The 18,521-nt window shown below is 44.7% G+C and overlaps 1 protein-coding gene across 1 annotated transcript in view; it reads right to left on the reverse strand.

Moving 5' to 3' along the window:
- Positions 1–1,503: 1,503 nt before the first annotated feature.
- ep300a (EP300 lysine acetyltransferase a) overlaps positions 1,504–18,521 on the reverse strand; it is a 48,920-nt gene continuing 31,902 nt past the window's right edge. The window contains 15 exon segments of the mRNA XM_079656831.1: positions 1,504–5,369; positions 5,371–6,441; positions 6,652–6,933; positions 7,885–8,046; positions 8,140–8,307; positions 9,294–9,459; positions 9,881–9,994; positions 10,318–10,464; positions 11,646–11,796; positions 13,181–13,248; positions 14,426–14,503; positions 14,617–14,673; positions 16,646–16,726; positions 17,393–17,443; positions 18,145–18,233. Of these exon segments, the coding sequence (XP_079512957.1) occupies positions 3,324–5,369; positions 5,371–6,441; positions 6,652–6,933; positions 7,885–8,046; positions 8,140–8,307; positions 9,294–9,459; positions 9,881–9,994; positions 10,318–10,464; positions 11,646–11,796; positions 13,181–13,248; positions 14,426–14,503; positions 14,617–14,673; positions 16,646–16,726; positions 17,393–17,443; positions 18,145–18,233 (4,731 nt within the window). The 3' untranslated portion in view covers positions 1,504–3,323.

Below are 18,521 nucleotides of genomic sequence, written 5' to 3' on the forward strand. Positions count from 1 at the left end.
CATCACAGTCCTTGACAGCTGTCTGTTCTACTGGATTAACGTGTCACATGTTCTGAATTGAGGAGGGGAGAACCGATCCGATGAAACCCCCCTGGGGTCTAGACACTGGTGGTGGTGAATGGATAGTTGGTTCGGTCTGAAGGGGAGGAGCTTGACCCTGGGTTGCGTTCCAATAGTCCATTTAGCTTAGGAACCTTCCTAACCAAGTGAAATGACCCGGAAGTACGTCAGTGGCAGCCATGTTAAGTGCCGTTCCAATTCTCCAAATGAAAGGAGAGGAGGTTTCAAACTTCCTTTATAACCTCCTTTAGCTTAGGAACCACTGGACCTCCCTTACCGAAAGGAGAGGAGAAAAGGCTGCCCCACAATGCCTTGCAGCCGCAGCATTTGCGTCACACAACAGTCGGCCGTTCACGGAAACAAACGATTATGACGGAGAAATTATATCATGAAAGTTACGGTGCTTATTAAGCATTTTAAAACGTATGTGGTAAGTTGCCAAAGTGCTTTGTTTTGAACGTTCATCAGTATTATTATCAAAAAGAGAAACATGAACGTTAGTTTTTACTGAAATTATCAAATAAAGTCAACATTTCACTGAGCTGTGTGGGGTTTGTTCAACTTTTAAAAGATGTTTGAATGGTGATGTAAACAGTGATAGGTGTTAAGGACTAACGTTTATAATAAATACATTTGTATTGATTTTAAGATCTTTTCATACAATCATACGTATTGGGATCATTTGTATTCATGTGGACCGGAGGGAGAGGGTGACGAGCATAAATTTCACTTTCCTTTTTTATTTCAATTACAACTTTGGTCATGAAGAATATGTTTCTCTGTTGTCCCCGTTCATAAAGCATAACACAACAGCATCAGAGCACGGTGCAGAGTCTCAAGATGAGTCCCTCGTTCTTATTAAACATCCATGTAGTCCGTTGTATAGAACACTGTAGTTTCCATAGTTTCACCACAGCAGCAGACGCACAGAATGACGTCCGCTGGCGCATCATAAACACGTCAGATAGTGAAAGTGCATTCGGATTCTCTAAAGTACCGCAGTCTCTTCTCCTAAGTCCTTTTGAATTCTCCTATCCACTATCCCTTAACCCCGTGACGTTTCACTCAGAGGTCAAGGAATAGGAGATAGGGTTAGAATTTAGGAGCTGATTTTTGGATTATCGGAACGCAACCCCGGATTCAGAGGGACAGGAGGTGAAAAGGGGTGGAGGAGGGTTGCGTCGAGTCACCTGAAATGACAGCTGTCAGAGGGGAGAGCAGATTTAAAAGGGTTAACGGAGCGCTATGATAGGCTTGTGAGAATAGAGCGAAGTGATTGGTTAAGCTGTAGAGTGACGCTCCCGATCATTTATAGAGAGGAGAGAGAGTAGTAACATGATAGTAAATGAAGAGTAAAGACGGTCTTCCTGGTTGAACTTGCGCTGAGCTTCATTTCTCAAATATCTCATATATATAGATGTGAAAAAGGAGTCAACAACGGGGTATTTTTCCAATGGTACAAACATACTTTATTGTACAATTAATTTATTGGCAAAAAAAACAATCAGACCACCAAAATAACTTAAGAAAAAAGGAAACTAATGAAAATGGAGCAACAGTTATTTTCGCTTTCTCTCAGCGAGCACCAAAAAATTGTTAACAAAAAAAGAAAAAGTGGTCAAAGTTTTTCCATTTGTAATACTAAGAAACAAATATTTAAATAAGTCTTATTTCCAGTCTCTGTTGAGCAGAAGAAGAAGTGATTGAAAAGAGAAGGTATTTGTTCAGTTATCGGGTTTGTACAGTGATTCAGTATGTTTACAACTATATCAGGAGATTCTCCGCGGGGGGTCTGCAGTGTCGTGTTGCATCACCATTACATCTTCAATACAAAACAAAAACATTGTTTTTATCTAATAATTCCTGTAGCTTCAAGTTTTATTTCCAAAAAAATAAAATAAAATAATATATCTATATATAAAAAAAGACAGTTTTTCCTTGTTTTCTTACAAAATAAGTCTCAAGATATATTGCCACCTGGTTCGGATGCCCCCCCCCCCCCTCTTATATACCCAGCAAGCCCAACCTTTTGTGAGAAAAATAGTGAGCTTCAGTCCATAAAAAGCTAAATTTAAACTCTTTTTTCCGGTGTCCACCTGTGTGAGAGTGTTCAGGTGTGTTTGCAATAACCCCTCCCTCCCAAAAACCTTGTCAAAAATACACAGAAAAAGGCGCTTGTGACCTTCAACACCCCCCCCTCCCCCCCCACTGTACCTGCTTACAAAATCATCTCAATGCTGTACAGTAGCTCAGGAGTTTTTGTGTTTTTATACAGATACAGCAAATATCCAAACAAGAAAGGGGGGGACAAGCAGCAGAAAAATAATCCCTCTGCTTATACGGCTTTTAAAAGTATGTACAGGCGTGTATTTTTTTTACATTTCAATTTCACTTTCATTACAAAAACAGTATCTAAGTCCACCATTTTCTGTACAACATTGAATTAGCGGGGATGTAAAGAAGGGGAACTGTTTGTGAGGGTACAGGCAGGCTTCTCCATGTCACAGTTTATAAACAAGGCTGTAAATATATATGTACATAAACGTCGTCCAGCTTTAAAACAGGGGCTCCTCCTCCCTTTCAGGAGAAAAGGGACATTCAGAGGAGAAAGTGGTGCGAGGAGGATTTGTTTGCAGAAAAATACCACCCCCCAAAAAACACTGCTGAGGTTTCTAATTTATAAACCCTGAAACAAAACGCATCTAACTCCCCTCCCTTTATCATATAAAATAAAGTCTATATGTGTGTCGTACAGAATAAGGATTTCTGTAACAGAAGATATGTCATCGAGAAGGGAGGAAACATAATAATAAATTCAGAAATAAAATATACTCTGCAAAATACAATTATGGGTATTTGAGGAAGGGGGGGAAAAAAAGGTACATCGTGTCACTCACTTTTAATTCTTCGCCACATTTAAAATCTTAAAAATATTCATAAAAAGGCAAAAAATCCCCAAAAATATCGACTTAATAAGGAAGAAATATCTTCAACCTGAAAACACTGCCCCCCCCCCCCCCCTTTGTACACAATTGGCAAAAATATATATAGATATATATTAACAGCAATAACTTACCATTGTTTTTAATTTATTCATTTATTGACTTCTAAAGATTTATCTCCCATAGGAAGGCAGTTCTTATTTATTATACATCACAAAAATATTTAAATAAAAAATAAAAACTTCAACAAAAAAAAAAGTCCCGCCTCGCTCTCCATATCGCGGCAGTTTCTTTAAAAATCAGAGACGGAGAGCGACGAGGCTACATCAGATCCAAACTGTTGTGGTTAATGTTCGTCGTCTGCAGATCCGGGTTATTGTTATTATTATTATTGTTGTTGTTTCCCCCTAACATGTCCGACTGCATCCCCGTCATCCCGCTCAGTTGAGACATGATGTTGTTCTGCTCCGAGCTGAACTGATCTGGAGGAAGCGGGGGATTCTGCGGCGGCGCCATGTTTTGATGATGCTGCGCGATGAGATGAGGGGAGGAGCCTGTTTGCGGGGGGTTGCGATGCGGCGACGGTTGCGGGGGTTGCGGTTGCGATGACGCCGGCTGCATGCGGGGGGACGGGCTGGATCGAGGCGGTTGCGATTGAGGCCTCGGCGACGGTTGCGGAGATCGAACCGCTGCACCCAAACCGCCCTGAGCCTGAAGGTGGGGCCGCGGAGACTGAACCATCTGTTGTTGTTGTTGTGGGCTCATTGGGCTGCTGTGTTGCCCCGGAGACCCCCCGCTGAGATGCTGCTGCTGCTGCTGCTGCTGCTGGAGGAGCCTCTGGTGGATGTTCTGGTGGAGCATGCTCTGGGTGGTCTGTCCTCCACCTGAAACTCCACTTTGACCTCCACCTCCATCCTGACTCATTGAGTTCTGCTGCTGCTGTTGTTGTTGTTGTTGTTGTTGTTGTTGTTGAAGCTGCATCTGGTGCTGGAGCCGCTGCTGGATCGCCGCAGCAACCTGAGACATGTTGTTAGTGTAGCTCTGCTGCTGTGGGCTGGGCACTGTGGCCCCCCCACCCTGCTGCTGGGGGGGGGCGGGGGCTCCACCTCCAGGCTGTGGGGCAGCAGAGGGGGGGGGCAGACCTGAGCCCGGCTGCATGAAGCCCTGCTGGCCCTGCTGAGGCTGGAACTGCCCGTGGTTCCCCATCTGTTGCTGTTGTTGTAGCTGTTGTTGCTGTTGCTGTTGTTGCTGTTGCTGTTGTTGCTGTTGTTGAAGAAGTTGCCTCCTCATCAGCAGCTCTCTGAACTGTGGATTCATGTTGCCGATGTTTCCCGGTTGCCCTGGTTGTTGTGGTTGCATCACAGCTCCCTGTTGCTGTTGTTGCTGTTGTTGTTGCTGTTGTAATGCAGCCATTTGCTGTTGCTGTAGCTTCCCAGGTAGCATGGGGCGTTGTTGCTGCTGCTGCTGCTGCTGCTGCTGCTGCTGTTGTTGTTGTTGTTGCTGTTGTTGTTGTTGTTGTTGCTGCTGCTGCTGCTGCTGCTGCTGCTGCTGCTGCTGCTGTAGCTGCTGAAGCTGAGCCATGGTGGGCATATTCCCCCCTGCAGCTGCCCCCCCCTGAGCCATGTTAACCCCCGCCTGGTTCACGCTAACCTGCTGCTGCTGCTGCCCGTCCACTCCCACACCGGGCAGGACTCCAGGGAACCTCGCCCCTCCCCCAGGACCCCCCTGCTGTGGTGGAACCCCCTGTGGAGGCCCCCCCCCACCGGGGCCCCCCCCAGGACCCCCCTGGTACCTGGCTGCTCTCTGACGGATGAAAGCGGCCATGAGGGTTGGGTTTGAGCGCAGGATGTTGAGCACCTGCTGCTGTTGGAGAGGGGAGCTGGGGGAGCGCAGGGTCCTCAGGAGATCCTGCAGCGCAGCCTGGGGGAGGTTTCCTGACGCCGCCGCCGCTACTATCGAGTTCTGGACCCCTGCTGAGACCCCCGAGAGCCCCGCAGCTCCCCCCATCACCTGCATCAGCCCTCGAGCCCCTTGCTGCTGATTCATGGCCTGCTGAGGGATTCCTGCCTGCTGCTGCTGCATGTGACCCATCATCCTCTGCTGGGGGCTCATGTTGGGAGGTGCGCCCCCCCCCCACTGCTGCTGCGCCCCCCCCTGCTGCTGCACCTGATGAGGCAGCAGCTGAGTCTGGGGGGGGCCGCCCTGCTGCTGCTGCTGAAGCCCCGCTAACATGCCCTGCTGCTCTAACATAGTCCTGCCGACGACTCCCTGATTCTGGGGGGGCATGCCCTGTGCCCCAATGTGGGGGGGCATGCCCATCTGAACCTGGGGGGTCTGGTGGTGCGGGTGTTGGGGCATCAGACCCCCCCCCCTGGCCCATGCCTCGTATCTGAGCCTGAGCCTGAGCCTGAGCCTGAGCCATCTGTCTCTGGGTCTCTGCGAGTCGCTGGATCTTCAGCGCCGTCTCCACAGCAGCCAGAGGGGGCCCCTGCTGCTGGTTCTGCCCCGGCATGATGGCTTGCTGTTGTTGTTGTTGTTGCTGCTGGGGAGGGGTGGATCCTGGTTTTCCTAGAGACTGGTGTAAAGGTGACGCTCCTGCGGGTCTGGGGTTGTACGGAGGAAGAACCCCCTGGTGCTGCTGGACGTTTGGAGCCTGGATTTGAGGCACCATTTGCTGCTGAGGGGAGTTCATCATCCCCCCTCCAACTCCCACAGGCTGATACTGATGGAGGTGATGCTGAGGACCGCCTTGTTGCTGCCCCATTCCTCCCATGCCTCCCATGGCTCCCATCCCCCCCATGCCTCCCTGCTGCTGGGGGAGAGCGGGCATGTTCCCATGTGTCGGTGTCTGAGGGGTGGGCGGCTGCGTTCCCCCCACAGAAGTCGGTGTTCCAGGCGCTGTTGATCCGTTGTTTGCGCTGGGAGAAGGTAATCCATTTCCTCCTGGAGCTCCTCCTCCTCCTCCTCCTCCTCCTCCAGACTGTCCGACCCTCTGCATGCTGGCCATCCTCCTCCTCAACATCTGCGCCTGCTGGAGCCGGTGCTGAAGCTGCTGCTGGCGGAGCTTGTGCTTGATGTTGAGACAGAAGGGAACCGGACACTTGTTCTCCTGGCAGTGTTTGGCGTGGTAGCAGCAGAGCGCGATGAGCTGTTTGCAGATGGGACAGCCGCCGTTGGTTTTCCTCTTGCAGCCCTTGGTGTGCTGCACCACGCGCTTCATCTTCTGGCAGGACGGCAGCGAGCAGTTGGCGTTGCGGCACTGGCAGGCGTGGACCAGGGACTGGATGCAGCGCTGGATGCTGAGGCGCCGTGAGTCTCCGGGGCTCTGAGTCGCTGCGGCTGACGAGTTGCTGCTCTCGTCGTCCAGACCCAGGCCCAACTTCTCCATCTTGTGCACGTGGCCCTTAGTGTTGTAGCAGGTGATGCACAGGTCGTAGTCCTGGGAGGAAAGACATGGGAGAGGAAAGGTTAGTGATCTGAAGGATGTTAACATAACACATCTAGAAAACATCCAACATTTATTTTTGGTATTAGTTGTTATTACAAATTACAAATATCCAGTATTTTAGCAAAGTTATGAATGGTGCTTCTACCCCTTATGTTCAACCCTGAAATTAAGACCCAGCCAAGCTACCTTTCCCAAACTGACCTCGCAGACGGTGCAGTGGAAGCGTGTTTCCACGTGGTGTTTGCACTCGTTGCAGGTGTATACGAAGCGGTCCTGGCTCTGGTTGTGCAGCTCCACCAGCATGCACATGGAGCTCCACATGGACCTACGCAGAGAGCTGAACTCCAGATGTTTGTCCCGCGCCAACGTGAGGAAAGCATCGCGGCCGTCCATCAGGTCGCAGGCCATCAGGGGGTCGGGGTCAGTGATGGGGGGCAGGGAGTTCGACATGGGGGCTGCGATGAGCCGGATCACGAAGAACACCTGGGGGAAAAGAGGGCAAGGCAAGTTTATATATATATATCTTTCAACACAAAGTGAATCAAAGTGCTTTACTAAAATGAAAGACAGGTTTTTATAGAAATGGATCAAAAAGAGAGAGAATCTTTGTTCCTGAAACTTTCAGAGTCTCTTTCCACAGAGGGGACACATGTTGATGTAGAAGAGACATGAAGAAGAGGGGACACATGTTGATGTAGAAGAGACATGGAGAAGAGGGGACACATGGTGATGTAGAAGAGACATGGAGAAGAGGGGACACATGTTGATGTAGAAGAGACATGGAGAAGAGGGGACACATGTTGATGTAGAAGAGACATGGAGAAGAGGGGACACATGTCGATGTAGAAGAGACATGAAGAAGAGGGGACACATGTTGATGTAGAAGAGACATGAAGAAGAGGGGACACATGTTGATGTAGAAGAGACATGGAGAAGAGGGGACACATGTGGATGTAGAAGAGACATGAAGAAGAGGGGACACATGTTGATGTAGAAGAGACATGGAGAAGAGGGGACACGTGTTGATGTAGAAGAGACATGAAGAAGAGGGGACACATGTTGATGTAGAAGAGACATGAAGAAGAGGGACACATGTTGATGTAGAAGAGACATGAAGAAGAGGGGACACATGTTGATGTGGAAGAGACATGGAGAAGAGGGGACACATGTTGATGTAGAAGAGACATGGAGAAGAGGGGACACATGTTGATGAAGAAGAGACATGGAGAAGAGGGGACACATGTTGATGTAGAAGAGACATGAAGAAGAGGGGACACATGTTGATGTAGAAGAGACATGGAGAAGAGGGGACACATGTTGATGTAGAAGACACATGAAGAAGAGGGGACACATGTTGATGTAGAAGAGACATGAAGAAGTGGATTTTAAATAATATGTCCCCTTTAAGGGAATCAGAATGTCCTCCAGACTCACCTCCTTGTGTTTCTCCATGGTGGCGTAGAGTTTCTGCGAGAGGTCGTTGGACACGTTGGGCATCCCCGGCTTCTTCTTATTGGCTCGGCTCAGACTGCTCTTGTTCTTACTCGTCTTCTTGTTGTTCTTCTTCTTTGCGTTTTTACTGTCACCTTTGGTATCCTGCACGAAGAGAGGAAGGCTTTATCAACAAGCTCAGGCGGTTTTATTATGATGATTTCTCAACACGGAGTAAAAAGAAATACACACTCTTACATCGATACTCTCGTTGGACGTGCTGTTCTCCTCCCTCTTCCTCTCCTCCTCCTCTTGCTCCAGCTCTTTGATGCTCTCCTCCAGGACGTTGGGCCAGAAGTCGCCCTCAAAGTACGGCAGCTCGTTGGCACTCGTCAACCGATCCTCTGTCGCCTGCTTGAACACGTCCTGTAGGGGAGAATTGGAAATAAAGTTAGTGTTTTGCATCGAAATCAGTCATTTATAGGGACGGGTATTGTTAAGGTTTTAACGGTACTACTACTTTTATCGATACCGATTATCGGTTCTTTTGGAGAGAAAAATAAGGTAAACTAACTAAACAAATTGTGAACAAAACTAACAAAATAAATAACTCAGTTACCTCTAATCATTAACCCATGTTTGTTGAGTTAACTCCGTGTGTTGCTGCTAGCATACATAACACCTGACGTGGAAACGTTACTCGTGGACAGGGCTACAGAGCTACTAGAAAGACAGTCGAACCCGGTGCATTCCTCCGTCTGGATGTGGTGCACTTTTGCTAAATGTTTAGACAAATTGCTCGTGTTACCGCCCTTACATGCTAAACTCTTATTGCACTCTTGGCAACGAGCATTGTCCACCTCAAGACGGGTAACATTTAACCACACCTTGGAGCGCTTCTCTCCGCTATCCCCGTCGTGTGTTGCTGCATGTAGCAGCCGCGTGTGTGTTTCCACCAGGGGTAGTTCCGGCTAACAGTTTTTTCTGGCCCTCCAAAAATCGTGGTTCTTTCCGGGCCAACAACCGGGCTGAGTATGCTAAACTAGTGACGTGAGTGGCTACAACGAACATATTTTACCGTGATTTAATTGTAATACATGTTTCAAAATGATGCCGAAGTAACAACATACTGATACCGGTTAGTAAAAACCATGAATTAATGCTTCGACCAGTCTCCAGACAAGACGGCAGGCGAAGAACCTTTTAAAATGCGTGTTTTAAGCTAACGTTGTATATGCTCCGACCGTCCACACTCACAACAACGGCCTACAGACTTCCGGGTTTTAGGACGCGTCACTGTGGCACTCTATTGTAAAGACCTATTTTCTTTGTTGCACGAGTTAAAACATGGCTGTTTAAGGCGTCTAGTGGATGGATAGATGAACAAGGAAGGAAGCCAAAACAATTATTACCTTGTAGTCGTGCACTATCCTCTCCGCCACAGATTTGTCCAGCATCTTCTTGTACCACTCCTGCAGGCGTTTGGGTTTGGGGATCTTCTGGTCCGCGGGGTGACAGTGGAAGATGTAGTCGTCTCCTTCGCTGGGCGGGCAGGCCCAGATGTGCCCAGTGGTGTAGCTGAGGAAAGGAGAGAGGAGAGGAAGTTAATTTACAGACTGAAGGAAGCTATAGGAGATGGGAAAAGGTGGAATAAACCCTTTATTAAGTTTCAGCTATTCCGTTTACAGTTCTGTCATCACATTATTTAATGTGTTAAAACACTTTTATTTCTTTTGATGTGAAATATTATTTATTTAATTTATTTTGTTTAATATGTTATGCAATGTTTTTTTTCTTCTCAAAAGAACCGATAAGAATACCGTTAAAGGACCGGATCGATAAAAGTATTAGTACCGTTAAAACCTTAACGATACCCATCCCTAATAAGATGCACATCAGGAAACAGAACAATGACAAGGGGAGGGTCTCAATGTTTACTGTTCCCTTATAGCAAATGTTTACTTCTCCCTGTCTTAAGTGTGTGAGCAGAAGCTCTTACCCCAACTTCCGGACGTATTCCAGGTATCCGATGAGGACTTCGTGGTAAACGGCTGTTCTGAGACCGCGAGGCTGGAAGAAGTGAATGCTGTCCAGGTAGGAGATGTAAACTCGCCTGAGAGAGAGAGAGAGAGAGAGAGAGAGAGAGAGAGAGAGAGAGAGAGAGAGAGAGAGAGAGAGAGAGAGAGAGAGAGAGAGAGAGAGAGAAAGAGAGAGAGAGATCGTTAATATTGTGATATTATTTTGTATTCAAATGTTTATTAGGAACACAGATCATGAACAGCATAACATGCTTTCCACTTTTTCTTTTTAAAAGGATTAAAATATGAATAACGCTGCAGCTATGGACAGTCTTGCACTAATGCACATTCTCTAAATATATTGAAGTGACTGTTATTTTGTATACATTGATTGTTGTGTTTTTATTTAGGTCTTAACCTCTGGTTGGGCTGAGGGCAGTCGGATCCGTACTCCTGGACGTGCATCCCGAAGAAACAAACGTCTATACCGTCGATGTCCTCGAACGCAAAGAGGGCTTTCGTCCTGTAAGGAAACGACTCCGACATCTCTCCGCTGTCCACAAACCTGTAGACGAGAAACAAGGAATAGATTGGGAAACAGAGAAAGAGAAATATATCTCCTTTTGGAAACCGCTTGAGACAATCCCTGATAAATGATGTGCTGATAGTAATCAAGTCATCTCATTACAGAGTCTTTCAAAGCTTGTTTAATTACTTTAGGAATCGCGATTGATTGCATGATGATCCAAGTTTTTAATACTTTGTGTTATTTTTATTTGTAATCGTTTAACCTTTATTAGAATTATGGCAATTGTACTACTATTATATTTGTATTTCTGTTGTACCTATATGTTACCTTTTACCTCCTTGTGTCTGTTAACCTGATCAAATTTTATATTATGCTGCATGTACCTTTAACCTGTTAACCCCCGAGCCTACCCGATGATACTAATATTTCTGGAATCTCATCTTGCTAATCGATATCTTGTTTGTGCAGATACGATAAGTAATAAGGATATTTAAGCTGTGAGTTCTGTGCTAAGTGCGATAGCATTTTTTCCGCTCAGGGCTCATTAAGACGCTTCTTGTGAGACTTGTGTTCTGTTCCGGTAAAAATGGTTCGTATCGTCAGGCAGCTGAGTTTCTTCCCGTTAAGTGAGTATGGAACATTAATAGTTTCAGAAATGTTAAGAAGCCCTGAGACACAGTTTGGTGAAAAAAACAAACAGGTTAACAGGTTCTTAACAAGTAATCTGAGGGGAATTTTTTGTTTGTGTTTAACTTGTGATGTGTCATTTTGTAAAGCACTTATCATTATATGTGTATATCATATGAATATAGGGCTGTTTTTGATGTGGTTAAACATCTAAATAAACAGTGGAAAGACTAAACATCAGTGTTTCTATTTGATACGTTAATGTGGTTGTAAGCCAATTAGAGCTTCTGGAGTCTAAGTGTATTTTCTAGATTTTTAGATGTCTCCTTAAATCAACTTTTACATGTGTTTGTTAGAACATGGCACCCCATGTGTTACATATCAAAATGTTCAGGACATTCTCTGGTCTTGCTAGAAATGCAAGTCACTCCCCTTAGAGCACTGTGTGGTGAGATAATTAGCTCTAAAGCTGAACATTAGACAATCCGATTTTTGGAAATCCTCAAAACTCTTGTGAAAACACAAATGTACTCATGGCATCACATTTTTTGGGCGTTTTAGATTTGGTTTGAATGCGTCTGGTTCTGTACCTGGACTTCATGCCTGGTTTGACCTCCACCACTTTGTCGGAGACGTGAACGACTCGAATGTGAACTTCTCCGGCCTCCGTGTAGCAGTGCCTCTTCAGATAGTCGTTCACTCTGTTCTCCAGGTGGCTGCCAAGCTTCGTCTGAGGCAACCCTGCGAAGAGAGGAGGAAAGAAATCACTTCACTGATGCTTAAACATGCAGGGAGAAAACAAAGATACAAAAACCCTGACTTGGAAGAAATCAAAGTATGTTTGTGTGTGTACTTGTGACATTCATTTGGTGGCAGGATAATGTGCGACAGAGGTGTCATTTGAATTGGTTCAATGTGATACCTCCAAGCATTACAATTGAAATCTTGCTAAAATGGTTTAGTATAAAAGCATTAAACGCCTTGTTAGAAAAGTTCTATATTTAGTCCTTTTTAATCATAGTTTTTTTATGAAACAGATTCTCTTAACATTAGAACCGCCAGAGGTCGCTGTATACCTAAAACCGCCAACGGGTCAAATGTACCCGCTATTGATTTTCAAGGTACAACGTTCTTTTATTTATCATGTAGAACAGTGAGTTTTGATCGCACAGGGATGAAACGTATACCAATAGAATCTGTGGACTCTCAGCTTTTCATATGATATCGCTACCAGTGCTGATTTAAACGCTTGGTGTTAGACTTGTGTTTTGTTTAGGTGTCTGTGTGTCTGTGTGTCTGTGTGTCTGTGTGTCTGTGTGTCTGTGTGTCTGTCTGTCTGTCTGTGTGTCTGTCTGTCTGTGTGTCTGTGTGTCTGTCTGTCTGTGTGTCTGTGTGTCTGTCTGTCTGTCTGTCTGTCTGTGTGTCTGTGTGTCTGTCTGTCTGTCTGTCTGTCTGTCTGTCTGTCTGTCTGTCTGTCTGTCTGTCTGTGTGTCTGTCTGTGTGTCTGTCTGTGTGTCTGTCTGTCTGTCTGTGTGTCTGTCTGTGTGTCTGTCTGTCTGTCTGTCTGTCTGTGTGTCTGTGTGTCTGTGTGTCTGTCTGTCTGTCTGTCTGTCTGTCTGTCTGTCTCTCTCTCTATATCTATAAGGAACCGCAGTAGACAAAAGGCGTTGCTATAGCAACACGTCATGTTTACGCTGCATTTTATATGAGGTAAATATTACCCGCTGGCGGATATAGGTATAATGGCATGTTTTTTGGCGATTCTTTCAATCTGACTTCATATTGACAATTTTTAACAACAGAGGGTGCTACATAACACACTTTCAGGAAAAGTTACATACCATCAAAAAACAGCTGCGGGTAAAATTGAGCCGTTGGCGGTTCTAGTGTTAAAGCTCACCAGCAAATTAACTGTCATTATCACAGAATATAAAAAGCTGTTTTCCCGATAAAAGCATATTTCTAGCGGCCTCATACAAAAATGCCATTACCATGAGAAAAAAAATATGGGTCATTCTGAGATAAAGATAGGAGATACATCATCTCGCCCCAAAAATAATAACAAGAAACTGATTAAATCAAATGTCTAAAAGATGGCCGTTTTATAGACCAGAACCACACTTACTTTTGGCCGAATACTTGTTCTCCTTCCTCGTCTTGTTTGTCTTCTTTAAGCAGCCGTCACATACAAAACTGTGAGGAAAAGCAGAGTTGAGTCAGTGAATTACATCAATAAAAAACATATTGAGCTAACTTCCCAATAGGGATGCTCCGGTTGCCAATTTTGGGGCCGATCGCCGGAATCAGTATCGGCCGATACCGATCGCCGATCCGATCGAGTGGGCGGGACCTATTAGGATCTTCCATTTAAAGTGATGTTTAAAACTCTCATTCACTGGCGCTTCCAGAAACAACAACCAACATAATTATTACATTCAAATGAAGTACATTATTCAAGTTTACATTAACTTTGGATAACAACACGGGAGAAATGAGCGGAAGCGCTCTCTTTTCCTCTCTCCCCCTCTCTCTCTGGCCGTTTCTCAATCTCGAGGAAACTGGCTTCCAAGCCAATATCTCAAGGATTCTACGTCATCGAGTGCCGCCGAAGGACTGTTCCAATCTCCAGCATACTTGGAATTCCACCGAGGCCGCGTCCTTGGTTTGGGGGTAATTTCGAGGCTGCACATGGGTAGACTTTGCGTCCTTAAAATCCCCACAATGCTTTGCGCACGGACCAATTTCCCCAAATCTGTGGCGGAAAATGTAAGGCGGGGCCTCTCATATGACGCACACCTGCACACTTGCTAGCCTGTTCCACTCTTTGTTTTCCGAATGCCAGGAAGGATTCTTGCCTAGTTTCTGAAGGAAGTGACTCGGAAGACATGTGCTACCAAGCAAGCATCCTCGCGATTGAGAAACGGCCTCTCTCTCCTGACAGCCTGTCAGTATCGTCTCATGCAGCTCACTGATCCAGTAATGAGTGACCCGACAGTGAAGAATAAATATATGTGTAACTAGTCTAGCTTGTCCCAGAGGTAGATCAAATAGCTAAGTGTGTTAGGTCTAACTCTTAGTGTGTGTTTCACTCTCCGGTCCGTCACAGCGGGTGGAGCTGCAGGATTTCTGCTTCACACACGTTGCATATCGCTATTTTACTGTCTTTTTCGGACACCTTAAAATACTGCCAGACCGGTGAAGCCATTTTGGCGAGCTTGTTTTGCCGCACACAGAGAAAAGTGTCATGTATTTGACGTCAAGTTTATGTATCTTTATAGAGAGCAGCACCGATCGAGTGAATATCGGCCGATAGCATCCCTACTTCCCAATAAACGTTGAGAACGACTGGAATAATGAAGTTGTTTCTCACCCCGAGGGCCAGATGGTTTCATGGTGCAGGACACAGATCTGATGCATCCGGCGGCCGCAGTCCAAACATTCAACCAGCCTGAAAACAGAGACACAAAAATATAAATAAATTCAACTTTAATCTCTGAAAAATGTGGTTTGATCTTCTTTCCCAGATGCTAATATTTGAGGTTTGGCGAGACGTTGACTTACAGTTCAGGGTCCAGTGTGTCGTTCTTCTTCTTCTCAAACTGTTCCTTGTTAATCGACCTGAAATCAATTAAGAGGGAGGGTGAGAATATGTAGGATAACGAGGGGAGATTAACGATATACAACAAGAACAACTCAGGCTGCACAAGTAGTGTAAAGCTTGATTCATAACATTTGAATTCTACATTTTCAACATTCAAATTCAAAGTATATCTATTCATTCATTCTGCTGAAAGACGGTGTTTCTGCACGGTTTAAGATAAGGTAAAATAATACGTATTTGACCATTTCCAATAACTCTAGCAGGGGTTCCCAAAGTGGTGGTTGCGAGATGATTAGAAAATTCAAATTCAAATTTAAAAAAAAATTATTTAAAAAAATTGATTACCTAATTTTTTTTATCATAACGTTTGCATAGACATTTTCAGGGGCGGACTAGCCATCTGTATAATTTCCCCGCAACGAGGCTCCCCCTTTGACAATCCACTAGTTTCTTAAACCCCCCCCCCCCGTCGACAGGGGGTCGCCAGTGTCTTGCACTGTTATTTTGGGGGTCGCGGGCTAGATAGCCGTGAAATACAAAAGTATTGACAAAATAAATGCAATATATAAAACGTTTTAAAGAAGTAGTTGAAATTTAAATGGGAATAAGGAAATTATTTGTTTTATTATTAGAAATAGATGCTTTCTTCAATTCCTATTGGTTGGCATTTGTCTTATATAAAAATATATTCCCATCAGCAAAAACACGTGGGTTTGCTATCCTGGCTCCAAAATGGTGGAATGAGCTCCCCATTGACATCAGGACAGCAGAAAGCTTACACAAACTCATCTCTTTTGACTCCACTTCGAGCAATACAATTACTAACAAAGCACTCATATAATATTCGAATGCACTTATTGTAAGTCGCTTTGGATAAAAGCGTCAGCTAAATGTAATATATATGTAAGCATAATAACAATTTCTGTTGAAATCACTGGCAAATTATATGAATTAAAGAAAGTTAAGGATAACTCACTTACTATCATAAATACCTTTATTATTCAAATTCAAATTGAGGATTTCATTCAAGGATTAATTAGAAGATACAACAGTGGAAGCAAGGTCTCACAGCTCAAGGCAAGTTAGATTTAAGACTTTTAAAAAAAAAATCACTGTCTTGATTAAGATTGATCTGAATTTAAAACACAGAATTCGACAGTATTGATCATCTCATCAGCCCACTAATTAATTGATTCACTAATACCTTAGTCATGTATTTGCTAAATACTGTGGCAAAACACCAGTTAAGCAATTATATATATTTCTATGGCATGACACAACATTAGCCGAGTTCACACAAAGTACTTTGCCGTACTTAGTTCCCAGCACTTAGTACACCCATGGAACTAAGAGCCGACCGCGTTCACACCGGAATAAGTTCCCTGAGGGAAGATTACGCAAATGAGACGTCACTTTGTCTACTTCTGCTTTGGATTTACTGGCAGGCCGCAAACAACTTCACGGCGTATACTGCCACCTGAAGTCCCCGGCCGGAAGTCCCCGGAGTTGGGGACTGGCTTCAGTAGAAGCTGCTGGGACTCCCAGCAGCTTCTACTGAAGCCTTTCAGAGTAAATTGCCATAAGTTAGTGTCTCTGCGTTTGTGCGCTGGGCGAATGCTAATAATGCTAATGCGAGGATAATAAAATGGCGGCTCTACAAAACATTTCCGAGTTTTACGGGGCATGGTTTGCAATTCGCTCAGCCAATCAGAACTGGGGCACTTTTTTCCACCAGGAGAGTACCACCTCTCAGCAGGCACTAAAAATGGGGGTAAAAGTTCCCGGCACTGACTACTCTTTTTGGTGTGAACGCGACATAACGTAACATAACATACTAACGGAACTAAACGGGAAAAGTACGGGGAAAAGTACTCCGGTGTGAACGCACCTATTGTAGCACTAATGCAAAGAAGTAGTATCTGTAAGGAGGAAGAAGGTGCCGCTCGGTATCACGGGACAAAGCATTCTGTTATAAACTCTAATACTCACGTCTGAGGCTGGGTGGGATCGTCGCCGAGGGAAACCGTGTCCCCCTGGATCTCGTTGAAGCATTTCTCACAGAAGTGGTACCTGTTAGCAATAAGCCCAAATGTTTTTGATCTACACCGTGTCCCGCAGCAATCAGTCAATCACAGACGGTGGGAGGGAGGGAGGGCATGGCAAAGGGAAGGATGCCACAACAGGAAGTGGGAGCGCAGGACAGCAGGAAGTCGTCATCAAAAACAGCCAGATTTTTGAGAGGGTGAGGAGGGAGTGTATGGTTGTTCAAGGCAAAAGCAAGCCAATGTTGACACCACAGCCATGGAGAGGGAGGACACACACACACACACACACACACAGGAGGAATGAAGCACACAGCAGAAAGCCGAGGAGCAAAGATTAGCAATTTGGACATGAGACGGATGAACAGCAACAAAAAGCAGCTAAACAGGAACTAAACGTTAGCAGCATTAGCTAAACACAGAAGGGGCTAAACGTTAGCAGCATTAGCTAAACACAGAAGGAGCTAATTGTAGCAGCATTAGCTAACACAGCAGGGAGGCAGGTATGCAGACACTAGACAGGTGTGAACAGGTGAATAAAGACAGCTGCTGTTCACTCATTCAAGCATTTTAACGTTGGTCCTTTCACATTCAACTCATAAACGTGTACAAAACTTGACGGGATGATAAAAATAACGTTGAAAGAGTGTTAAAAATAACTCAAGGGACGGATTTAAAATAGTTTTCCTCTTACCCGGTAGTGATGTTTATCAATCGAGATAGTTTTGGTGTGATTCGCCGACTGCTGCAATAATAAAATATTGATTTGAGATAAGGTTTTTCGGCCTCCCAGAGGTAAATGAACAAGATCGCCTGTTATAACGTTGTATAACCGGCTACAGGTGGGCTTAGAGAAGGCCGTGTCATTACTTTTTATATCCATACGAGCAATGTCTGTGTAATTCAATTGTTGCGAGTACAAAGCTTTATTTTAATTATAATAAAGAACCACGTGCAAAGTGCCTTCTAGTTCATTTATCTTTAAGAGACGAGACTCAGCAACTCACACCAAAAATATCTAAATTGATCAAACGAACTACAAGTAAGACCAAAAAGAAAAGGTGTGTTTTTTATTTTTATTTTAGGTGCTGTCCCTTTAAGACATTTGCCTTATTCCTACAATCCAAAATCCATTCACTGTGCACTAAGTGAGTTCAAATTCAACTTTTTCAAACATTCCGTGCTGAGGTGTTGTTTATAGATTAGCTTTAAGACACCAAGAACAACTTAAGGAATGTGAGAAGAGAGGACCCATTGTTAAAATGCCATTAGGCACCACATGGAGGTCTAAAAACAGGCAAACATGAAGTGAAGGGAAGCGTTCGGGGACACAGAGTTAATCCGATGAACACCCAATGCATCTCTCATATCATTATCATTTCCTCTTTTATTCAAACATGCTTCCATATTAGCCGTTTCCACCCTTCATCACGTTGCCTTTCATACCTGTTCTGGTAGCTGAAGTAAGCAGCGTCTCTGGGAATAGTGCACAGCTGCTTTCCGTAGCAGCAAAGTGTCTGAGGGGAGAACTCCAGCTGAGCGACAGAAACAAAACAAAACAGGATAAATCAATTGTTAATCTCTTGAACATTAACACATTTAACTGACAGCCACCTCAGCTCAATTGGCAACACACACAATATGAAAAAGGTTTTACGTCAAATTTAAGCACTTTTTCAACCATTTTCGAGGTGCATTTCCAAGCTCTCACAGCTCTTGTATTACATATTCCTATACAGTGCATACACCAATTGGACACTTTATAAAGGGGACAGTTGTACAATATAGTATTCTATAATAATAATAATTGCTTTATTAAAAGA

This window comes from Notothenia rossii (assembly GCF_949606895.1).
Source record: "Notothenia rossii genome assembly, chromosome: 11".
NCBI classification, from domain to species: domain Eukaryota; kingdom Metazoa; phylum Chordata; class Actinopteri; order Perciformes; family Nototheniidae; genus Notothenia; species Notothenia rossii.